The following is a 15,786-nucleotide window of genomic DNA, read 5'->3' as shown; positions in this document are numbered from 1 at the left end:
TTATGGACATGTCCCATGTTCTACTCCCACTGAGACTGGCAGTTGTTTGGTCCAAATTCCGGCCTGTTAGGGCTTGGCTTGGGTGGTCTCTTTCTGGCCTCTAGCAGATGGCAGCATGCTTTTGGCCAAAGAACCTAGGGATAGGGATAAGTGAATTGCTGCCTTGTCCCTCAGTATGTTTTCTAAGAACTATATCTTTAAGTCATAGCTGTTGCACAGAGCCTCTTTGGAGACAGGGCTAGAGGCAAGACTGAGTGAAAGAGGGCAAGTGGGCAGGCATGTCGGCCCCATGCAGAGGCTTTGCATGTCTCCGCCCTTCAGCTCTAGAAGAGGAGTTGAGCCTTTCTGCTTGTTCTGATTCCTAGTTGTAACTAGTGAGATATGTGGTTTATTTTGTAAGGTACTTGGTGCTCTACCTTTAGTGCCCTTTATTCATGGCAGATTCTGTCAAGGAGACAGCTTCAAGTTGTGTTTATACATCGATATAATCCCAACATGTTGGAGCTGGAGGCAGGACGGCTATGTAATAACTTTTATCTTTAAAAAACAGAAATACCTCCAAATTGGGCGCTCTCTCTCTCTCTCTCTCTCTCTCTCTCTCTCTCTCTCTCTCTGTGTGCGTGTGTGTGTGTGAATGTGCAAGCATGCACATTCATGCAGATTACAAAGAACATAAAGTTTCTTCTTATTTCCTTGAGACAGGGTCTTTCTGAATTGGAAGCTCACCATTTTGCTTAAGTTGGATACACAGCAAGCTTCCAGGATCTACCCATTTCTTCCTCCAAAGCTGGAGTTACACTCATGCACAGTCACACACAGCATTTTCCCTTGTACTGTCTAACTCAGGTCCTCATGCTTGCACAGCAAGTGCTCGTACCCATTGAGCCATCTTTTCCATCTTTAGGGTTACTTTCATGATAAGCCTCTTTACTATGCTTCCCTTAAGGTATATTAGTTTGCTTTCTATTGCATAATAAAGACTATAATCGCTGGCTAGAGAGCTGGCTCAGTGATTTGAGCATTTGTTGCTCTTGAAGAGGACCCAGATTTGATACCTGGCACCCACATGTTGGCTCACAAACACTCATAACTTCAATTTCAGGGGACTTGACACGCTCCTGACCTCCAAAGGCACCAGGCATGCACATTATACATATATGTACATGCAGGCAGAATACTCATACATGTAAAAATAAATCTTAATAAAAGGTCAGGTGTGGTGGCACACATGGACCCAGCACTGGGGAGGCAGGCAGGTGGATCTCTGGAGCTCGTGGTCAGCCTGATCTACCTGGGGTGGGCCCTTCCATATCAGTCATTAAGAAAATACCCTATAGACTCGCCTACAGGCATCTGATGGAGGCATTTACTCAATTGAGGTTCCTCTTCCTGGGTAAGTCTCGTTGTGTCAGGTTAACAGAAGAACAGCCCAGGTCACTGCTGGGCTCTGTAGCTTAGGGGATGCTAGCTGGAGGGAGTCACAACTTCCTCTAGAAGTTCATGGTGATAGCAAAAGCAGCAGTGTGCACCCAAACTTGTACTGTGTGTGACAGACTATTAAAATTAAAGCAAGGTTAAAAACCTACTTCTGTTGCTAACGTCAGAGGGACTAATTCATAGTGACTGCAGGCATAGGAACAGTCTTGTGCTGTGTCAGTCAGATTGGGCCTGTAAGGTGGGGAGAGGGTGTTCTGGCTATGGGGGACACAAGTCAGAGTTATGCAGGTAAGGAGCAGGATATTGTTGGTGTGGTTGGCCTGTGCTGGGTAGAGGCAGATGTTAAGCTTCTGTAGAGAATTTGGTGTCTGAAGTGGCCAGGGAGTGCTGCCATAGGGTCACTACTGTGTTAGTCAGTCAGTGCTCTATTGATGTAAGGAAACACAATGCTATGGCAACTCTTATAAAAGAAAGCATTTGCCTAGCCGTGGTAGTGCATACCTTTAATACCAACACTTGGAGGTAGAGGCAGGCGGCTTGGTCTACAAAGTGAGTTCCAGGACAGTCAGGATTGTTACACAGAAAAACTCTGTCTTGAAAAACCAAAAAAAAAAGCATTTAATTGAGACTTGCTTACAGTTTGAGAGTTTAGTTCATTATCTTCATGGCAGGTTGAGAGGTGGGTGAAGCATGGCAGGAGACAGAAATGATCCCTGAGAGGTAGCTGAGCGCTACATCTGGATCTGCAGGCAGCAGGAAGAGAGCACTAGGACTGATTTTGAGTTTTTGGAGACCCCAAAGCCCACCTCCAGTGACACTTCTTCCAACAAGGCCACACCAACTAATCCCCTTCAAGTAGTGCCACCCCTTGATGACCAAGCATTCAAATGTGTGAGCCCATTGGGGCCATTCTTGCTCAAACCACCACAGTCACTGTGTAGTCTCTGGTCTTCATCTTTTCTGTCCTGTTTTCTTGTGATGAGTCATGGAGTGTGGTCAGCACCCAACATCCTCTCTAGGGCTTCTATGTTCTTGTTTGTCTCCGCATACTTAAGTTGGGCTAGGACTCTGAGTTTGATCCTTGAAGGTCTTTAGTCATGGAGGTCTGGTGCCTGGGCCTGTGATGTTTTCCACATTGCTTTTTACCTGAATTCTAAAGTCTTGTGTAGGTAGAAATTAGAGCATAGAATCAGGGCTGGCACCAATCTCACACCACCTCTTCTCTGTGTCACTCTGTCCTGTGAGAGCTACGTAAAAGCACAGTCCAGACTTGTTTGCAGAGACTGTGCTTGGGAGGCTTCTGGGTTTCTTTCAGCCCAGCTTGACCTTCACAGTATCTCCTATTGCTAAATGTGGCTTTTAGGGAGGAAGACTTGAGATCAGGAGTTAGCCAGGATGGTCGCTGGGCTTGGGTTCCATTGACAGTACCAGTATCAGGCCACATAGCCAGAGCAAAGGGTATTGAAACGAGGTGGGGTGCAGCTCCCTACCAAGTCAGGAACAGCATGCTTGGATTTATGTCTTCCTCCTGGAAGTCTGCACCTGAAGCAAAGCTGTCTCCCTCTGCATTGACTAGGGGCTGGGAAATGGGTGGGACACTTTTCATACTTTCCCTTACATTTTAAGCCATTTAATTAGGACAGAATGTCAGCACAAAGGGACTGTATCATCATCATCATTTTCTTCTCATCTGTCTTGGTTTTTTTTGTTTTGTTTTTTGTTTTGTTTGGTTTGTTTCTTTGTTTGTTACAGCTCTCTACATAGCTCTGGCTGTCCTGGAACTTACTTTGTAGACTAGTGTAACACGAGGGGCTTGCTTGTTGGGAATTCTGTCCTGCCCAGTTCCCGCAGTCGTTTAGCCCCAAAGAAAATCACACAGAGAGTCACATTAGCTATAAACTGATCAGCCCATTAGCTCAGGCTTATTAGTGCTTATAGCTTGTATTAACTCATTATTCTTATTTATGTTAGCCACATGGCTCAGTACCTTTTTCAGTGGGACAGGTCACATACTGCTTCTTCGGTGGTCTGGGCAGGACTGGTGAAGAGCTTCCTTCCCAGAATACTCCTCTTCTCATTTCCCTGCCTCTACTTCCTGTCTGGCTACTGGCCAATCAGCATTTATTTAAAATGTAATTGACAGAATACAGAATTGTTCCCCTCCAGACTAGGCTGGCCTTAAATTCAGAGATCCACCTGCCTCTGTCTCCCAAGTGCTAGGATTAAAGGTATGTGCCACTATGCCTAGTAAAGTGTGTATCTTCCTGTTCTTAATCTTTTGTTTAACTATATTGTCATCACACCTAGTAAAATTAATAACATTCTTTAATATTACCCAATACAAATCTACACTTAAGCTTTCCTAATTATATTAAAAAGTCTTACAATGGGCTTTTTATTTTTATTATTTATCTATTTATTTTGAAGAAGTGTCTCGTGTAGCTCTCTCTGGCTAGCCCCTAATTTACTCTGTAGCCAAAGCTGGCCTTGAACTCCTGATCTTGCTCACAAGTGCTAGGAATACAGGTATGCCCCCACCATATCTAGATTTTTTGCAGATGAACACCTGGGTTTCCCTAAGTAATCTAGGCTGGCCTCAAACTCTTAACCCTCCTGTCAAGTGCTAAGGTTACAGGTGTGTGCCACCATGTTTGCCTTATTTGTTTGCTAGCTTGCTTGTTTGATTTTGTTTGTTTATAGTACAGGGCTTCTAGTGTAGAACCTCAAACATGCATGGCCAGCTTTCCGCCTCTGATGTACAGCCCTAGCCTGCGTCTATATTCTGTGTTCTATCTTGGACCACTCACAAATCACATATTGGTCTATTTTCTTTCTTTTTTTCTTGTTATTGCTTTTGTTTTGGTGTTGTTGAAATAGGGTATCACTCAGTATGTAACCACAGTTGTTCTGGAATTTGTAGCAATACAACCTCAACCCTCTAAGTTATGGGATTCTAGGTATGAATGGCCTGACTGTGGTCAGTTGGTGACAGCACATTTCCCCACTCCACCCCACCTGTGTCATTTGCTTTCTTGGTGTTTTTTCCTAGACTTGCCAGGTATGCCAGATGCTGCTGCCAAACCAGTGTAGTTTCTGTGCACACCAGCGGATTCATGCCCACAAGTCCCCCTACTGCTGCCCGGAGTGTGGTGTCCTCTGTCGCTCTGCCTACTTCCAGACTCATGTAAAGGAGAATTGCCTGCACTATGCTCGAAAAGTGGGCTACAGGTGGGTGCTCCCTGCCTCACTGTTCTGGAATTGCCCAATGGCAAGTCCTTTTTCCAGACTGGAATTTGTTTTATACTGAGATTTGGTTTTAAAAACCCAGGCTGTGTGTACTGGGGGTGGGGTGCTGATGAGATGGTGCTCAGCTGTACCAGGTGAGTTAGTGACCCGAGCTTGATACACTTTGCTGACGTGTAGGAGAGAAGCTGCTTCTGTGTGGACTGTCCTCTGATCTACACACCCATGTGTCTGCGTGTGTGCATGCAAGCACACACTCAAGTAAATAAATGCAGGGTTTTTTTTTTCTTTTTCTTTTTCCTTTTTTTTTTTTTAGTTGTCTAAAGAGCCCAAATAGGACAATGGGAAAATGGTTTACTGGATAAAGCAGTTGCTACACAAGTGTTAGGACCTAAGTTCAGATTCCCAGACCCTCTGTAAAATTGGGCATAGTAGCATGTATTTACAGTTCCGGTGCTTTCATGGTGAAATGGGTGCAGGTAGGAGAAAGCCTGGAAACTTGCAGCAGGAGAGCAGTGAACAACGGAGAGACCCTATCTCAAAGTAGGGGGCAAGGATTGACCCTGAGGTTGTTCTCCAACCTCCACACTCATGCTTTTACATACTGACACACAAATGCACACACATCTCACACACATACAGTCAAATAGGACAAGCATGTTGACTAGTGGGCATGAGATGTAGCTGAGTTGGTAGAATGCTTGCCTAGCATGTTTGGAAGGCCTGGATTTGATCCTTAGCACCATATAAAAAACTGGACATGATAGCACATGCCTGTTATCCTAATACTTATGAGTAAGAGACAGGAAGATCAGGAGTTCAAGGCTGGCCTGGGCTACCTGAGACCCTTCCTCAAGGAAACAAACAAAAGCAATGCTGGCTGGTGGGTGGATAGACATTTTGTTTTTTAGAGGAAAGGAAGGACAAGAGAGAGAAAGTGAATTTTTAAAAAGTTAAGTATTAAACCAGGTACAGAGGTACACTCTTGTAATTCTGGAATTTGTGAGGTAGAAACAGGGAGATCAAGCACTCATGGTAATCCTTGGATACTTGACGAATTCAAGGCTAGCCAATACCATTGGAGACATTTCTTAAAATACAAGAACATGGTTAGGGATGGCTCAATAGACAAAGTATATGCTATGCAAGCATGAGGACTAGAGTTTGGATCCCCAGAACGCACACAAAAACAGGCAGGAGTCCCAGCACCCAGGAAAGCAGAGACAGTGGAGCCAGCGCAAGCATCCTAGCTAGAGTAGTGGAACTGGCACACTCTGGGTTCAGTGGAAGACCCTGCCTCAATAGCAGAGTGAAGAGTGGTAGAGGAGGATACCACGGTCAACCACAGGTCGCTGCACACCCTGCATGTATCTGTGTGTGCCCATACATGTAGGAGGAGGGCCTGCTTGTTTGTCCTGACTGCCCAAAACTGAAATAATCAGACAGAAGCTGTATCTTAATTTAACCCATTTCTATTAATCTGTGTATCCCCACGTGGCAATGGCTTACCGGCAAAGATCTGGCATGTCTGACCTTGGCGGCTTCATGATGTCTCTCTGACTCTGCCCTTCTTTCTCCCAGCATTCAGTCCAGTCCTCCCCGCCTAGCTCTGCTCTGCCCTGCTCTGCTCTGCTGTAGGCTCAAAGCAGTTCTTTATTCATTAATGGTAGTCACAGCACACAGAGGGGACTCCCACATCACACACAGGTAAATGTGCTTTTACATGCCACCTACACATATAAAAGTTTTTAAAAACCTCAAAACACAAAAATCAAATTAAATATTAGAATAAATAGCCTTAAAGGGGAAGAGTATATTTAGTTCTCTGTCAGTTTGTCTAACTCCCTCCTTCTTGGTTTTGTTTTTTTCTTTATTCCTTTTTGCCTCTTATTCTGTAGGTCTGGTTGACCTAATATTCTATCCCTCTTTTCTTTGCTTCCTGAGTTGTGCACATATATTATACACTCACATACATAGACATACATACGTGTATATGTATACTGTGTACATGTGCACCAACCACACCTGGCATTTTCCTTGATTTTTTATTATTATTATTATTATTATTATTATTATTTTTTTGAGGCAGGATCTCTGTATATAGTCCGTGTTGGCCTGTACCTCTTTATTACACAGGCCAGTTTCAAATTCACAGCCACCTTCCTTGCCTTAGCCTCCCAAATGCTGGGGTTACAAGTGGCACTATCATGCTCAGCTTGTTAGTTTGGTTTTTAAAATATAAACATTTGGTGAAACATTGGAGACACGTGCTTATAATTCAGATCTCAGGAAGTAAAGGCGAGAAGGTTAAGAGGAATTAAAGGCCAGGAGCTGGAGGAATGAAATAGCAGTTAAGAGCTCTGACAGGTCTCACAGAGAACCTGCATTCGGTTCTCACACTCATGTGGCAGCTAACAGCTATCTGTAACTCTATTTCCAGGGGTCTGATGCTGTCTTTTGGTTTCCAAAATACTGGATACACATGGTGTATAGTCATATACACAAGCAAAACCCCCATACATATAAAATAAAAATAAATAAACCTGACCAAAAAGGAGTTTAAAGCTGGGCAATGCTGGCACGACCAGGGAGACAGAGGCAGGGGTGTTTCTGTGAGTTCTAGGATAGCCAGAGATACATGAGGAAAAGCCAGTCTCAGAAAAGGGCTAGAGAGATGGCTCTGTGGCTAAGAGCACTTACTGCTCTTACAGAGGAACTGAATTTTGTTCCCTGTATTCATATCACAACTACCTGTAACTTCAGCTACAGGATTCAGTGTCATCCTTTGGCTTCTGTGGGCATGCATACATGAGGTATATACATAGATGCACACACATACACATTAACAAAAATAAAAAATAAAAGGATCTTCAAAGGGGATTCAAGGTTAGCCCGAAGTATATTGAGACTGTTTCAAAATCCCCATCCCCCAACACCCAACGCACTCGTGCATGCGTGCACAAGCAAGCGCATGGTAACTATAACTCGGAATGGTCAGGAAAGTTTCTGAAAGGAGATTGTCCTAGTTACTGTTCTATTGCTGTGATGAAACACCATGATCAAGGTAACTTATAGAAGACGCGTTTAACTGGGGGTTTGCTTACAGATAAGAGACAGCTCAGCAGTTAAGGACACATACTGCTCTTGCAGAGGATCTGAGTTTGGTTCCCAACACCCATACTGAAAGGCTCACAATCACCTATAACTTTAGCTCGAGGAGATCTGACTCCCTCTTCTGGCCTCTGTAGACATTGAACTCACATGCATAAACCCGTACACAGATACATACCCATAATTAAAAATAAAATACTTTTTCTAAAGTAAAACAGAATAAAAGCTCCCAGTACCTTTTAAACTTTGACTTAAGTTTATGAAGCTAATTCTAAGGTCAAATGTAATCTAATAGCAATTCATACACCAAAATATTTAGGGGGATGTGTCTTTTTATTTTATCTTGTTTTGTTGTTATTTTGAGACAAAGTCTCATTATATGGCCCTGGCTAGAACTTGCTATGTAGACCAGGCTGGTCTTGAATTCAAATAGATCTGCTTATGTCTGCCTCTGGCTCCCATGTGCAGTCAATACCCAGCACGAAGTTACTTCTATTTTAATCTCCTCCTAAATTCTAGGGCTTGAACCCAAAACTTCAAGTGTTAGGCAAGTGCTTGCTCACAGATGCTACTCCACCTGTCTTTGAACCTTTCGTCCCAGTTTCACGGTCGCTGCACAGCTCCACGCTTTTACTTTACTTTTTCTTTAAGCCAGGCAGTGGTAGCGCACTCCTTTAATAACCCCAGCACTTGGGTGGCAGAGGCAGGAGGATCTCTGTGAGTTCCAGGACAGCCTAGTCTGCCGAGTGAGTTCCAGGACAGCTAGGCTGTTACACAGAGAAACCCTGTCTTGAAATCTGCTCTCCCCAAAAAACAAAGAAAAGAAAAGAAAAGAAAAAAGAAAAGGAAAAAGGAAAAGAAAAAGAATAAAAAGATAGGATGTATTCAAAGCAATTAAGGTATCAAACCTTTTTATAAGGAATGCCATGTAAATAAAACATTGTTCTGAGAAGAGTGATGTTAAAATGTCCAAGGGGCTAGGGTTAACCGCAGAAGACACATGCTAATAAAGGGTGGTGGTGGTGCACACCTTTAATCCAGAACTCGGGAGGCAGAGGCAGGAGGATCTCTGTGAGGTCCAGGCCAACTTGGTCTACAGAGCGGGTTGCAGGACAGCAGGGACTACACAGAGAAACCGTGTCTTGGAGGAAAAAAGTGAGGGGAGGTGTGTAAATCCTCAGCTATTATCTTTTCACAAAAGAGATTTATTTTTATGAATATGTGTCTATGTATACCAGATATGTACAGATGCCAGAAGAGAGCATCACATACCTTGGGGCTGGAGTTAGAGGTGGTTGGGAGCTGCCTCGGGGGCTGATGTGTGTGCTAGGAACTGACTGAACTTGAGACTTTGACCACTGAGCCATCTCTTCCACCCCCCCTTATTATTTATTGATTTATTTATTGTAGTGTTTGCTTAATTTTTTTGTTTTGTTTTGTTTTTGTGATAGGGTCTCTCTGTACAGCTCTGGTTGTCCTGGAACTCACTCTGTAGACCAGGCTGGCCTCAAACTTAGAGACCCACCTGCCTCTGCCTCCTGAGTGCTGGGATTAAAGGCATGCACCACGAAGACAGGGTTTCTGTATGTAGCGTAAATTGGACTATAACTCACAATGTAACCCAAGCTGGTTTCAGATTCATGGCAATCTGCCGTCCTTGGCCTTCTGTGTGCTGGGTTGGTTGGCCATACACCACCTGCTTTCTTTCTTTTGAGTGAACACATAGGAGTAAATGAAATTGAAATGAAATTTATGCCCTGGCAATGCTGAAGCATGCATGGGCAACCCATAAATGGTGGTTCTATTGAACTTGTCCATATTAAGTTTCATGGTCTGAATTGATGAGGACGGCTCTTTCTCAGGAGGGCACCAGATCTCATTACAGATGGTTGTGAGCCACCATGTGGTTGTTGGGAACTGAACTCAGCTTCTAACTGCTGAGCCATCCTCTAGCCCCATAGGGGTAACTAGGAATACCAAGTTCAAATTCTGTGGTTAGCTTTTTGAGGCACTGGCAGACTGTTTTCCAAAGCTGCTGTCCCATCTTAAATTCCTACCAGCAGGGTATGAAGTTTTTGTCTTTTTGCCTTTGCCAACATTTGTTACTGAGTTCCTTGTTAGATGTATGAATTGCAGATATTTCTTCCCATTCTCCCGGTGCTAGTGCTGTTTACTAATTTCTAAAAAGTTTACTGCTCCATTTTACTGAATGCTACTGCAGACTTTTACAATATTAGTTTGTATTTTGTATTCTTTGTTTTTCTTTTTTAAGGACAATGCTAAAAAGCTTGTATATCATGTATATGTGTCTGTGTTATATAATTTGTGTGCATTTTCTGTAAAATATATGTATGCATTTATGTTTTAGAAAATTAAAGTTTTGATTAATTTTATTCTTTTGATAATTTTATATGTGTTTACAGTGTATTTTGATTCATCTCCCCTTTTCTCCCGTTTCTGTCAGCCTTTCTCCACCATCCCTACCAGTCTCTTTTTCCAGATTCACATGAGTTAGTTTCATTCTATGAGCTATTTAGTTTAACCAGCGTCATCTGTGTGAGCATTGAATTGGAACTATCCATTAATCCTGATGGGATCACCAAGACCCAAACTGAAGGCAATGACTTCCCCTCTCCCTGAATTTCTTAATAGCAAATAGTTGAGTAGTGAGTGATATATGTTCCCCCTCCCCATCCACTCCTCCCTCCTTACCTATAGAGGAATTCATTTTTCCTTTTTTTTTTTCTTCTCTTCTCTTTTTTTGGGGTCTTGAGACAGGGTTTCCCTGTGTAGGCATAGCTGTCCCGGAGCTCACTCTGTAGCCCAGGCTGGCCTCAAACTCACAGAGATCCTCTTGCCTCTGCCTCCCAAGTGCTGGGATTAAAGGTGTGCACCACTACTGCTGGCCTGAGGAGCCCATTCTTATGCAGACCCAGCTACCAATACCTGGCACTATGAGTTCCTGATGGCAGTGGCTGTGTCTTGTTCAGAAGATAGCATCAAAGAGCCCTTTCTCCTCTCTTTTAACCCTTAGCTTCTCTTTTTAAATTTAGCTTTACTATTTTTTAAATTAATTTTGCTTATTATGGGATTTTGTCTGCTTATAAATCTATGAACCATGTGCATGCTTGGTGTCCACAGAGACCAGAAGATGGTGTCAGATCCCCTGGAACTAGAGTTACAGGTGGTTGTGAGCCCCCATGTGGTACTAGGAATCAAACCCAGTCTTAAGAGTAGCCAGTGCTTTTAACTGCTGGAACCATCTCTCCAGCTGTCTCATTCTTTCTGCCCTCTTTCCCAGAAATGGCTTAGAATTTTAAAACTTAAATCTATCCTTTTTAAATAATTTGGAATTTATTCAATGATGTCATAAGAAAGCACAGTTACACTAAGTAGTATGTTGTTTTCTTATGCTGATAATGGACAGCGTTAAATATTATACACTTATTTCCTTTAAAACTTTACATGTTTCATAGCATATAATTATAAAATTATCTTCTTTCTCTTTTAAAATTTGGTTATGGGATGGAAGCACTTCTGTGCTAGAAGTTGATTTTACTTTGGGTATGTGCACATGCGTGCCATGGTGTGTGTGTGTGTAGGCCTGTGAACAACTTATGGTAGTCGGTAGTTTCCTGCCATTTAAATTCTGAGAATTGAACTCAGGTCATCAAGTTTGACAGTAAGAACTTATGCATGCCTAACCATCTTGCTGGCCTGGAACTGAACTTGTAATGTTATTTCATTAATTTAAAATGTAACAGCTGCATTTTATTGCAGCTACGGAACTGTTCCTTGCTCACAGTAATCCAGCATGGTATTGTCCTAGAGAACTTCCTGTTCTCTAGGGCTGATTGTTTGAACAGTGGTCCCTGAAATGGGCATCACATTCCTGTCTGCAAGGAGCCATCCCTAACTTGTTAGTGGCAGCAAATGGGAAGGCAAAGCCTTTTCACAGCTTGCTGTCACACTCCAGTTGGCAGCGCTGGAGTCAGTACTGAACCATTCTCCCTCCTCTCCCTTCCTATCAGCGTCTCCCAGGAGGGCTGCAGATGTTTGGTTTGCAGGATGTCTGGTTTGAAGAGGACTTAGGATTGTCCTTCCTTCTCCACCAGATGTGATCTTGGGCTCAAGGAGTCCTCTGTGCAGCAATTACAGTATTAGGATGTATGTGTCCCTGGAATGAGGGAGAAGAGCCCTGCGGTACTCTCTGGTTGTCTACCGCCCCTCTACCAGCATCACCCCAGGTCTAACACTTCCCCACCTTTGTTGTCCAGGTGCATCCACTGTGGTGTCATCCACCTGACTTTGGCCTTGCTGAAAAGCCACATCCAGGAGCGACACTGCCAGGTTTTCCACAAATGTGCATTCTGCCCCATGGCCTTCAAGACTGCCAGTAGTACAATGGACCACAGTACCACCCAGCACCCCACCCAGCCCCACAAACCCTCCCAGTGAGTGCAGCTGCAGGACCGGCAGGTCCTGTGGGGCAGAGAGGGTGGCCTGGATGCTGTAAGGGTGAGAGAAGGATGGGCTGGGGAGCTAAGGCTATGGAGAGATTGTGTGGAGTCTCCTGAGGACATCCCAAGGCAGGAAGAGATGTACACTGGCTCAGGCTAGTGTGTCCCCAAACTTCACCCTGGTTCAGAGAGAGCAGAGACAGGGGAGAGGGGCTGTTTGATCCTGCCAGCAGAGCCCTGGTTACCTCTCACCTCCGGGGCTTGTTTTGTCAGGCTAATTTATAAGTGCTCCTGTGAAATGGTCTTCAATAAGAAGAGGCACATTCAACAGCATTTTTACCAGAATGTCAGCAAGTCACAGGCGGGTGTCTTCAAGTGCCCCGAGTGCCCACTCCTATTTCTGCAGAAGCCTGAATTAATGCAGCACGTGAAGGTGAGGTGCGCTGGGAGAAGCTTTGGAGGAAGTGCCGAGCCTCGGGTCAGGGGTGTGACTCTGCTCTTTCCATCCCCAGAGTACCCACGGTGTTCCCCGGAACGTGGATGAGCTATCCAGCCTCCAGGCTTCCGCGGACACGTCCTCTAGTCGCCCTGTTTCTCGAGCTCCCACTGAGCCCCCAGCCACAAGCGTAGCCGCTAGAGGCAGCTCCCTGACTGCTGGCCGCTGGGGCCGGCCAGAAACTCACCGCAGCAGGGCTGAAGCCAGACCCCGGATGAGGAGCACTGGTTGGACCTGCCAGGAGTGCCAGGAATGGGTTCCCGATCGAGAGAGCTATGTGTCCCACATGAAAAAGAGCCATGGCCGGGTAAGTGCAGCCACGTGCCACTGTGCAGCACTGGAACTCTTGGCCGTCTTTCCCGTGAGGCAAGGATCCTCTTATGTGGCTGGGCACTGCAGGTTCCTGGTACTTTAGCCTGGGTATGTGCTATAGATCTTAATGTCTTGGGCTATTCTCCTTCATGGTCATATCACTAAAAAGAAAGATGGACCCAGAGCTTAGGATTCTGATGCCTTGGGACTTGTTTTCTCTTCCCTTAGACACTGAAGCGGTACCCGTGCCGGCAGTGTGAACAATCCTTCCACACCCCCAGCAGCCTGCGCAAACATATACGTAACAACCACGACACAGTAAAGAAGGTCTACACTTGTGGGTGAGTTGGAAGAAGGAGGGGAAAGTCCTGAAATTGAAAAGGCTCTGCCTGTGGCACCACTGGGGCTCTCTTCTGTGAGTCCAGGGGCTTCCAGCAGGGGCTCACTAGCTGAGTCAGAAATCTGGCACGTCAGGCGGAGCGCTTGTCTAAATTGTTCTATTATTAATAAAAACTTGCCGGGTAGTGGTGCACCACTTTAATCCCAGCAGTACCTGAGAGGTAGAAGCAGATAGATCTCTATGAGTTTGAGGCCAGCCTGGTCTACAGAGCTAGTTCTAGGGTAATCAGGGCCCACACAAAGAAACCCTGTCTTGAAAAAGCCAATAATAATAATAATAATAAATAAAAATAAAATAAAAAACTCTCAGGAATCAGATATTGGGGTAAAACCCTGATAAATCAAGAAAATGACCAAGGAATAACCAGTCGACCCTCTCTCCACAATTCCTGGAACGAAAATGCCCACAAATATTTTTAAGCCCCTCCCTGTCCCTTCCTATGCCTCTGTCATATCCTGGGTCCTCCAAAATCTCTATGACTAATTCAGATCAGCTAGTCATTGGCTCTGCCCCCTGATTCAAGGTTAACTTTATTAACAGTCTCAGAGTGTCACAGTGCAATCAAAATATCCCGTGACAGTCGGGAACCAGCTTCTAGGGCCCGGATTTTCTCAGTGGTGCCTAATTCTTGAGAGTAGAGATGGTGTTGTGATGGGTGCGTTCTGGCCTTTCTTACCAGCCCGGGCCCAGCACTAGACCCTCTGAATGGTATTGGGATGAGAGCTTAGTGTCAAGTATGCAAGCCTTCTGAATGCTGGTGTCTGCTCCCTTAGCCGTCTTGCTGCTTTTATTAAGAAATCTACCTGCTCACATAGCTTTCCCTCACGTATTTGTGAGGAACACGGGGGAACCTGGGGTTTTACTCACCTCCTCAACTGCACTCTTGCAGGTACTGCACCGAGGATAGCCCCAGCTTTCCTCGGCCCTCCCTCCTGGAGAGCCACATCAGCCTTATGCATGGTATCAGAAACCCTGATTTGAGCCAGACATCCAAAGTCAGACATCCAGGTGGACATTCCCCTCAGGTGAGTGTGGGATCACTGCCTTGAACAGGCTGCTCAGTGAGGCCTGGGACTGGAAAGGCATTAGAGGGGCTTCAAGGGCCCCCTTAGTAGCTGTAGTCATGGAGCAAGCAGAGTGACACCTAAATGTGGTCCCAGTAGGGCACTGGACATGAGTAAGAGATAGGAACAAAGACTCATGGGAAAGCCTGCCCGTCAGACAATTGTTGCTGTAACCTTACTTCTGCTTCCTTCGAATCCTATGAGGCAAGCAGGCAGAGCTACCTCATCAGGGCAGGATTCTTCCTTCCCTGTTGCTCTAACTGTAGGAAGAGTCAGGTCTAGAACTCACTCTGCAGCCCCTTGCTGTCGTCCCTCACCCGTGTCGCATGTCCCTTTTCCATCTCTGGTGCGCTTCTAGAGCAGTCTGATTGCCCCTCTGCTGCAGATTCTTCCCACATCAGGGGCTCTGAAGAGGACTCGGTAAGTCTGAGAGCTACCTGGAGGTTGTCTATTTAGGGACTGGTGCTAGCACACAAAGTAGGTGGAGTGTCAATTCCTTTCTTTTGGTGAGTGCCAATGCGTGAGACTGTTTGCAGCCTCCCTTCTCTTAAATGCATGCACGCGCCATTTGACGCAGCAGTTCTGCTTCTAGGACTTGGTTAGAGAGTGCTGGGCCTTAGGCATGGAGCAAGGTGTCCAGTGATGTCTGCTGGAGCAAACTGTCAGCCCACAGTGGCTTAGCGTGCTGCCACTAGAAACACGGAGCTTCTGTGTTCACTCATGTGGAGACAAGCTCCAGAGTATGTTCTTAGGTGCAGAGCTGCAGGGAGAGAGGAGTGAGCAGCAGAAATCGTTTTACAGCTTTTTTTTAAAAAACATTCATGAGATATTATTTTTTAGAGGCGCTATAAAACACAGGATTCCTAGTCTGCTCTCTATTGCTATGATAAAGACTTCATTGTAACCTATAGTTTATAGTCTATCATGGAGGAAAGTCAGGGCCAAAACTGAAGGCAGGAACAGAAGCAGAGACCATGGAGGGTGCTGCTTACTGGCTTGCTAAGCCTGCTTTCTTATACAATCCAGAGCCACCTGCACAGGGGTGACACCACCCACGTCAATCATTAATCAAGAAAATGCCCTGTAAAAGGCCAATCTGAAGGAGGCCCCTCTTCCCAGATGGCCCCGACTGTGTCAAGCTGACCAACACTAAGCATAGCTGGGAATGTGTTCTTTGCAGAAGACCTGAGAAGTGGGGTAGGCAGGACTCTGCCTTCCTGTTAGGTCACATCTATACATAACACTGAAAATAAAGCAGTTGGG

At 45.1% G+C, this 15,786-nt stretch overlaps 1 protein-coding gene across 2 annotated transcripts in view; it reads left to right on the top strand.

The window, feature by feature from the left end:
• Positions 1-15,786, top strand: part of Znf592 (zinc finger protein 592) — a 51,819-nt gene that overhangs the window by 31,826 nt on the left and 4,207 nt on the right. For both annotated transcript variants that reach the window (XM_085683090.2, XM_048434950.3), the window contains exons 4-9: positions 4,487-4,665; positions 12,069-12,245; positions 12,525-12,684; positions 12,764-13,054; positions 13,288-13,400; positions 14,349-14,484. In XM_085683090.2, coding sequence (XP_085539216.1) covers positions 4,487-4,665; positions 12,069-12,245; positions 12,525-12,684; positions 12,764-13,054; positions 13,288-13,400; positions 14,349-14,484 — 1,056 coding nt within the window. The remainder of the gene's footprint in view (positions 1-4,486; positions 4,666-12,068; positions 12,246-12,524; positions 12,685-12,763; positions 13,055-13,287; positions 13,401-14,348; positions 14,485-15,786) is intronic.

The sequence above is a fragment of the Myodes glareolus genome, chromosome 24 (genome assembly GCF_982192425.1).
Source record: "Myodes glareolus chromosome 24, mMyoGla1.1, whole genome shotgun sequence".
In the NCBI taxonomy this organism is placed as follows: domain Eukaryota; kingdom Metazoa; phylum Chordata; class Mammalia; order Rodentia; family Cricetidae; genus Myodes; species Myodes glareolus.
Note: the sequence above shows the minus strand (reverse complement) of the source record. Positions and strands in the feature narration are given on the sequence as shown.